The sequence below is a fragment of the Vigna unguiculata genome, chromosome 7 (genome assembly GCF_037176805.1).
Source record: "Vigna unguiculata cultivar grain cowpea cultivar isolate G323 ecotype 2 chromosome 7, ASM3717680v1, whole genome shotgun sequence".
NCBI lineage: Eukaryota > Viridiplantae > Streptophyta > Magnoliopsida > Fabales > Fabaceae > Vigna > Vigna unguiculata.
The window spans coordinates 28,869,420-28,878,610 of NC_140798.1; the positions used below are offsets into that span (position 1 = coordinate 28,869,420).

The 9,191-nt window shown below is 34.5% G+C and overlaps 1 protein-coding gene across 1 annotated transcript; it reads right to left on the bottom strand.

Annotated features, from left to right (window-relative positions):
• Positions 1 to 7,375: 7,375 nt before the first annotated feature.
• Positions 7,376 to 8,335, bottom strand: LOC114191287 (uncharacterized). The gene has a single exon (XM_028080459.2). The coding sequence runs from the start codon at positions 8,333 to 8,335 to the stop codon at positions 7,376 to 7,378; it is 960 nt and encodes a 319-aa protein (XP_027936260.1).
• Positions 8,336 to 9,191: the final 856 nt, after the last annotated feature.

Sequence of the window (9,191 nt, forward strand, 5' to 3'; positions counted from 1 at the left end):
GATACATGTGCGATGTTCAAAGCATGAAAGTGTAGGAGAAGGCCATTGGTTAAGATTGTAGTACGATGTTGGGTAGGTTGATGTTGGAATGGAAGAAGCCATTAATGAACAGTGATTAAAGATAAGGACAGTGAGAAATGATAAGATTAGAGAGAAGAGAAGGGGGGCCAGAGGACAGTTGAATTCATTTTTGAGTACCAAAGTTCATATGGGGTGTTCGTGCCCGTGGGCCCAAACTTCCTTTTCTCAACTTTCGGGTACCAAACTTGGGCTCCACTTGGGCTCCAAAACAAAAACACCAAGTCAAACTTTCACTTTTTTCTAATCTTCATCACTCGTTGATTCTTCATTACTTCATCATTCATTTAATCATTATATAGATGTTGGATTGTTCAAAATTGAAAAAGATATATGTAAGATAATTAATGCGTGAGTCTAAATTTTCCACTAAAAAATAAAAATGTTTAGTAAAGATAAGAAAGAAAATTCAGTGAGTTAATTAATTCTTTTAAATGAGGGTATTAATAGTATCACATTAAAAGTGCCACTTCATGAATAAAAAGTGTTTTGACAATAAAAACTATGTTTCAAATTTCTTTTCATTTGCTATTGAAACTTTTACTCTAAGATATCACATCCCACTTCCACAAAGATTAAAATACACCAGTGGCTTAAGTATACTTTTTCATTCTCTGAATAGAGTTTTTTTATTCTCCAGTTATTTGATTTTGTGAAATGTTATTTTTAATTATTCGAGTTAATTTTTTATCATGTTATAAGTAATTATTTATTCCACATTTCTCACATATGTTTATACTGTAAAATGCATTGCTGGTTAACTATATAAAATATATTACTCTATTATATTTATGTTGATTAACATAATCATTTTGAGACATAATTTATTATATAAAAAAGCATAAGTAATTATCAACAATGGGCAATTTACTTAAGCTTTATGACATTAGACGAAACATATTGGCGTAAAGCCAAAGTTGTATCATTTTTATCCTAAACATGAATTTTAATACAGTTTCTGCACTAGACGCTATATTTTTTAAATAATCACTTTTAAAACTTCTCGATGCTTTAAAAATTTGTTTTTAGAATAAAAAATTATGAAATATTGCCTTGTTTATACAACAAGAGTTTCTTAGAATAAGAAATTTATAAGTGTAAATTTGTTATACTACTCGTCAATAACAAATTCAAAATAAAAAATAAAAATATAAAGCATATTTAGATTTCTCATTGTTAGTTCGTTTTTATTTTAAAAAAAAATTATTTAAGATAGTTTTTATTTTAATATTCAAGCAATTATTTTATCCCATATTGGACTGTACTTTTAAATTGATTTGTTAATATAATCATATGTTTTTAGTTTCTAAACTTAAATGTAAATTTGAAATTCGTCTTTGTCATTAATTTTGATATACTTTGGTCTTCAAAGTTTAAAAATGAATAAACATAATCTTTATAATCTAATTGTGTGAAATATTTTCAATGTGAAACAATATTTTAGGATGATGTTTGAGTTGTATACACCAATTGACACTTTTAAACTCAAATACAATCTTAGAACATTCTTTAACACATAAATTTGATATCGTTAGATTAAAATGACAAAATTCATTTATTTTTTAAGTTCAAGACTAAGATGCATTCAAGTTTATAATATGAACAAATTTCAATTTCACATCTAAAGGCTTTTTTGTATTTGGGGGTCGATTTTAATTCGAATTTATAAAAAAGGGTCCGTGTAAATTTTTTTTGCGAAACAAGATCAAGTCGTCAGGGTGGAGGACGACATTAGAGATGAAGTTGTTCTCCACCCAACCAGTTTCTTATTTTTTTTTTAAAAAAAGCAAAGTCGTCGTATAGGAGTTTAGTTTCTCTTCATGTGAAGAGTGAAGTCGTCGTCATAGATGACGACTTCACTTTTAGGTTTTTTTTTTAATTGGAACAATAAGTAGTAAAAATAAAAAAGCCATTTTTATTATGTCATTTTTATTATCTAATATATTTTATTAAATTAATTTATTGTACTAATAAAAAAAATTACAAAAAAAAAAGAAATATAATCTCTACCGTTAACAAAATTTTGTAAAATATATATATATATATATATATATATATATATATATATATATATATATAAACTACAAGGTTAAAAAAATTGAAAAGTGAAAATTTTGAAAAAAAAAATATAAATCTGCAACGTTAAAACAAAAAAAAAAAAACTAAAAGTGAAGTTGTTATATAAAACGACGACTTCACTGTTCACAATAACAGAAACCGTCCCCTACTATGACAAATTTGCTTTTTGCAAAAATTAAAATAAAAATAAGAAACCGGTTGGATGAAGGACGACTTCACCTTTAATGTCGTCCTTCCCCATAACGACTTAACCCAATTTTACAATAAAATTTTTAAAAGACCCTATTTTACAAATTTATGGTCAAAAGGACTCCGAAATAAAAAAAAATCCTCATATAAATCAAGAGACAAAATATATTTAATTATCTTGTAAAAATATGTCCAACACACAGGATATTTTCAAAGAGGTAATGTTCTAAGTGAAATAATGATGAAAGTGTTGCATGTGACCAAAGTACGAAGTCCTCCAACAAAAAATTGTGACATCGGAGAACTCAAAATGGTGAAATAATACATACGTGTCTTATGGGTTTACGTGAGAACAATGGTCTCTTTCAAGATGTTTCTTTCATGCACATCTAAACAAAGTATTGCGTTGTATAACTTTGAAAACTTTTATTTTATAAGCAACTCTTATCACATGCATTGGCCATTCATGTGACACATGCATGCATGCTACCATCACCATCTTTCCCCACTTTGATATGCGTTTGTAACATTCTAGAAGTCCACCACATCCACCATTCTCCCTTTGCATACGTTAAATACTTGGTCCAAAGTCTTTGTTGTTATTGCATTTCACAATATCAGGCTTTGTTTTATACGTTGTGCTTTCTTTCTCTTATAAAACTATCCACATCTACATTGTTATACCTAACATTATTTTCATTAAAATTCACAACAATTCAAAATTAGATGACATAAACTTTGTCAAAGAAATCGTGTTTCAGTTTTCAATTGATTGTGGCGACTTTACTTAATGTTGATGACCACATTTTAGTTTTGGTTGTGCCGCGTAGCTTTAACAGTGGCAACTATGGATTTGCATGCATAATAAATAACCAATTTTGGAACCTTAATTAGAGTGACACATGTAATGGATTATGTCTAACTATAAATGATTATGCAAACAATCATAATATGTTATGTGGTTCCGTTATTTATCATTTCCTAATTTTTATCGTATTAAGGGATGTTAAATTATACTAGTGATGCCCCACCCTGCATGCTCTGCAAAAATCATTGATCATGGCTTTGGTTTAAAAACACTACAAGAAAATGCTTCATTAGTAACCAATTTTAGTGATAAAAAATTGTTAGTTACTATAATTACTAATTTAGATACAAGTTTACAAAGTAAAAACATTATTGGTTATTAAAATAGTTACTATTATGAATAAAAAAATTATAATTAGTTACTAAATTGGTTTTTAAAATTAGCTATCATAGTTTTGCTTATCAAATAAACTAGTCACTAAAAATTAGCTATCAAAATAACTTAATTACTAAATTGCTTTCTAATTAATTAGTGACAAATTTAGTGCCAATTATAATTTTTTTTTTATATTAGTGACTATTTTAGTAACCAATAAATTTTAATTTTGTAAATTAGTATCTAAATTGGTCACTATAGTGACTAACAACTTTTAGTCACTAAAATTGGTTACTAATAAGACATTTTCTTGTAGTGAAAGAAAATATTTTTATCAATGGTAAACTAATATGTCATTAAGATAAAGAGATTATTAAAATTAAATCTAAATTCTGTTATTATATTTCTTTATTTATTCATATATAAACTAATATAAAATTAAAATAATTTAATTATCTTTTTTATTTTGTTAATATTTAAATTGTTATAGAAAAATATAATCCTTAATTTGTTAATGTGTGCAGGTTTTAAAAATGTCGTCGTCATCTTCAAAACCAAAGCAACAAAGAGATCTCCTATATAAAAAGAGTAAAGAAGTAATTCATCTCCATAACAAAAACTATGTTTCAAACTTATTTCCTTTCTCCATTTTTGTTACATAATGCACAATATTTCACAACTGAGTAATAAATGAAGAAATATTATGGTGATTATGAGAGCAAAATCATTGTCCATCCGAAGGTAATAGATTTTTCTTTCTGTTATAATAAGATTTGTATTTTCTTAACATCTGGCATTTTAGTCTTTAGAAAGATTTATGTCATGAGGTGATTACTTTGACGACCTTATCCTTACAAGATGATGATTACATTTTGAATCACATTTAGTACACTTAATCTTATATGTGTTGAATTATACTTAATTATAAATCCATTATTTTAACTGGAACTAATTGAGTTTTACTTGAAATTATTGATCAAAATCAATTTTTTTAATTCTTCGAAGATGTTAGACGTTCTAGATAGATGACTTTCGTTAGATTATCTAGACAAACAAATCTAATTAGGTGGTCTAGACAGTTGAATCTAATTAGACACTAGATGATCTAATAAATCATCTATGAGTTGAGTTTTGATGATATGATCATGCATAAACACTTATTGAACATTCTAACTTGTGAGTTGAAGTTTAAACAAGCTCATATATTGTTTATAGCTTATAAATGATATATGTTCTGATGGACCTATGGACGATATTAGCAAATTGATTTGGTGATTTTCTAGTATCTGTAAGAAGCTATAATGATAAACTTATTAAAGAAATACATTATTTTGATGTTTATATATATATATATATATATATATATATATATATATATATATATATATATATATATATATATATATATATATATATATATACCTGATCGTTATTATTTTGGTACAGAACCAGACGATCTTAAGAACTCTCTATGTCGAACCTCTTCTTGTTCCTCCCTGGACTCCTCCTGGATCTCCCGGCCGTCTACACTCCGGGGGTGGGGGTACCTACAGGCACTCCGACGCTCAAGTCAGAAAGTGATTCGATATGAAGTGTGATTGGTTCAGTGAGAAAAGCATACCTTTACGTGTTCACTAGGCCTTAATTTATATTAATTTCTTAACAGACCTGTTATTATTATTTACGGGCCATTTGTATTCGAGGATCAATTCTTTCCCTTTCCGAATATGGTTGTACGCGTCAGTTCTTTCCTTATTGACTGAGATTGTGTGTCTGCATTTTGTCAAAGATCAACTCTTTCCTTTTGAACGAGATTGCTCGTTTGTGCCTTTGTTAAAGATCAACTCTTTCCATTCTGAGATTTATTCGTCTATACTTTTGTCAAAGATCAGCTCTTCCCATTCTGAGATTAGTTCGTCTGTACTTTTGTCAAAGATCAGCTCTTTCTATTCTGAGATTTGTCCGTTTGTACTTCTCTAAATATCGACTCTTTCCTTTTTAGGGTTTGTCCGTCTGTACTTCTCCTCATATCAACTCCTTCCTTTTTTGGCTGAGATTGCACTCTTCTCTTCGGCACTTCTGCGCCATAATCCCATTTCCGTCTGTTACTCCATTGGGCTGGGATGTATACGACCAAAAAGGCCAGGATGTACCCGGCCATCACACTTATTGGGCCCTTTGTGTTGTGCTGGAGAAGTACCCTAACAACTAGGCTAGAGCGCGAGGGCGCCCCATACTTGGGCCAAGGTGAACCCGACCATTTGCTTCTTATCAGGCCGGGACGTACCCGACCATACACCAACACCAACCCCCCATTCTCGTAGTGAACATAGTGAAACAAGAGGCTGAAATGTGTAAAATTGAGTATGAAGGAAAGAAAGAGTGTAGTTGACCGAGATGTACCCGACCATTCCTGGCTGGGATGTGGTTGTGACGCTGCCAACATATGTCTTGGCCGAACCTGGCCATTCCTGGCCGGAATGTGGCAGGCCTCTTGCCCTCCTGGGTCAGTAAGTCTGCCTTTGTGTGTTGTTGTGTGTTATATTTGTCATATTTATTTTATCATTATGGGCGATCATCTAGGACGATGAAGCTTCATTTCCCATTGATACATATATGGGGGGATCATCTAGGATGATGAAACTTCTTTTCCCATTGATACAAATATGGGGGGATCACCTGGTTTGATGAAGCTTCCTTTCCCATAGAGAGAATTGCTAAAAAAGTATTTGATTGATGCATTTGATTTAAATGTGTGCATGCTTTAGCGACTGAAAATGTAAGCGTAGAGTAATAATGATGAAAAATTATGTTTTATTTATTGCTACGATGCCTCGTTAAAACCTTCTTGACCAAATCCCTTGTTAGAAAAAAAAAAGATCAAGGTAGGAAAGAGTACACCATTTATTATGCAATCAATCCACAAATCGTTCGTAAGAAGTCTGAAAATTAAAAATAAGCATTTAACAAACTAACTGTAATACTTCAGAAGTGAGGCGTTCCAGGTTGCTGGAATAGAGACACCTGATAAGTGTTCCCATTTGTATGCGCATTTACCCACAACTTCCTTGACACGGAATGGACCTATTCCCAGTTGGGCAAGAATTTCCCCTCGTGTTTCCGGGCAGCACTTGCCATTCGCCGCACTAGATTTCCCTGGTGAAAAGATTTGAGTTTGATTTTGGTATTGTAGTGGTGCTGGGCTCTCAACTTGGTGTATGAGTCTTTCTCTCAGACTGTCTACGTAGCATCTCGCGCAGTTGGCTGGTCTACATGTACAGTGACTATGTCTCCCGAAGTTGACGAAAATTTTATAACTAAGTGATATGTGGATATCACCGCACCAAGCATGTTCAACGAAGGTCTCCCTAGCAAAATATTATAAGAGGTGTGAGCGTCAACAGTAAGGTATCAAATTTTTATCGTTTGCGTCGTTCTCCATGCTCCGAATTTGGTGAACAAATCAATATAGCCCTTTGTATTCACTCGCTCCCTTGAGAAGCCCATAATTGGCTCCGAGTATTATTAGATTTTTGCTTCCGAAATTCGTAACTTTTTTAAAGTGCCTCAGTACAGGATATCCACTGAACTACCCTAGTCTACCAAGGTTTTACTTATTGCAAAGTCTTCAATCTCCATTGAGATCACCATTGGGTTATTGTGTTGGGGGTCAATGGCTTGGAAATCATCATCACATAATGTGATGGGTGGCATGTGCCGCCGAGAACATGTAGATACGACATTGACATTTTGGATTGCTCGAACGTACTTTTTCCTCGCAGACATAGTGGCTCTGCATCCTGCGAAACCTCCTGATATATAGTTGATCACTCCTCTCAATGGCTTCTACCTCACATCCTGCTCATCATCTTTCTCGGACTCAACCCTCCTTCTGGTGCCTTCTTCTCGCCTCTCCTGGTACCCTAACGTTCTTCGTGGTCGCTCCACATATCTACCTTCTTTCTCTTCTTTGGAAGAGAATCCCTCTTCCTCCCGTTTGACAAATCTTCTCAAGTGTCCTGCTTGTATAAGCTCTTCGATTTTATCTTTCAAGGTAAAACAATCCTCTGTCGTGTGCTCATAATTCCGATGATACCGACAATGCTTAGTGGTATCCACGTTTGGGGGAGTCGAGACCCTTTGAGGGGTTGCTATTAGGTCGGCATTCAAGGCCTCCTCCAAAATTCTCGCTCTGTTAGACACGAAGGGTGTGTACTTGTTGTACTTTGGTTGTCTAGAGTCCTTGAACCTACTGTCAGGTCGCGGCACTAGCACCCTTTCTCTGTCAATGTATTTCTTATCCCGAGTGTCTGATCGAGTCATACTGCGAAACTCCTTTAATTCTTTCATCTGCATGAATTTGGTTGCCCTGGTTCGAAGCTCGTCCAGATTGCTCATGGGCTTCTTGCACAGACTGTCAACAAACGGGTCAGGCTCCAACACTGTTACAAGGTGGTGCATGGCGACCTCAGGATTTAGATTAGAGATATTCAACGATATCTTCCCGAAGCGCTCCATAAACTCCCGCAGAGATTCTCCCTTCTCCTGTTGTATATTTACTAACGCTAGAGAAGTGAGATGGTGTGGCTTACTGGTGTAGAACTGAATGTCGAAACGGGTGACCAACGTATCAAAACAATCAATAGAATTAGGTGGTAATCGTGTGAACCAGTTGAGTGCAGGACCCTTCAACGACGTTGGAAACACACGACAAAGAATTGCGTCGTTTGAGGTATATAATCCTGCTTGGGTGGTGAATACGTCCACATGCTCCTCTAGATCAGTAGTGTCATCGTACTGGCTCATAGTCAACCCCTTCTAGCGTGCGGGAAGTTCTACCTCCATGATCCTGTCCACGAAGGGGTGGCGTTTGGTTGTTCTTAGTCTCGCGCCTGTTTGGTTGGTGGTCTGCACCCTGGATTCGTCTCGTCCTGTGCCGCCCTCTCCTTCTCCATTCCTATGAGATTCTTCCCTTTGTTGGGAATTTTGCTCAATTTGCCTTCGCATCCGCTGGTTCTCCTCTCTAAGGGCATTTATCTCTTCTTCGTTTTTGCGTCTCAATTCCTCCAACTGACGGTTCATCTCTCGTGCATCTCCGTTGCTACTATACTTTGATCGATTGCTGCTCTTGTCGACACCATCCTTCTTGAGAATAGCCTGGCCCCACGGTGGGCGCCAATTGTACCTGATCAATACTATTTTGGTGCAGAACCAGACGATCTCAAGAACCCTCTGTGTCGAACATCCTCCTATTCCTCCCTGGACACCTCCTAGATCTCCCGGTCGTCTGCACTCCGGGGGTGGGGGTACCTGCAGGCACTCCGATGCTCAAGTCAGAAAGTGATTCGATATGAGGTGTGATTGGTTCAGTGAGAAAAGCATACCTTTACGTGTTCACTAGGCCTTAATTTATACTAATTTCTTAATGGACCTGTTAGTATTATTTGCAGGCTGTTTGTATTTGAGGATCAATTCTTTCCCTTTCCGACTATGGTTGTACGCGTCGGTTCTTTCCTTATTGACTAAGATTGTGTGTTTGCATTTTGTCAAAGATCAACTCTTTCCTTTTGAACGAGATTGCTCGTTTGTGCCTTTGTTAAAGATCAACTTTTTCCATTCTGAGATTTGTTCGTCTGTACTTTTGTCAAAGATCAGCTCTTTC

Bases quoted from the DNA above. Each gene is read 5' to 3' on its own strand.
- LOC114191287 (XM_028080459.2), bottom strand. From the start codon at position 8,335: ATGAGCCAGTACGATGACACTACTGATCTAGAGGAGCATGTGGACGTA.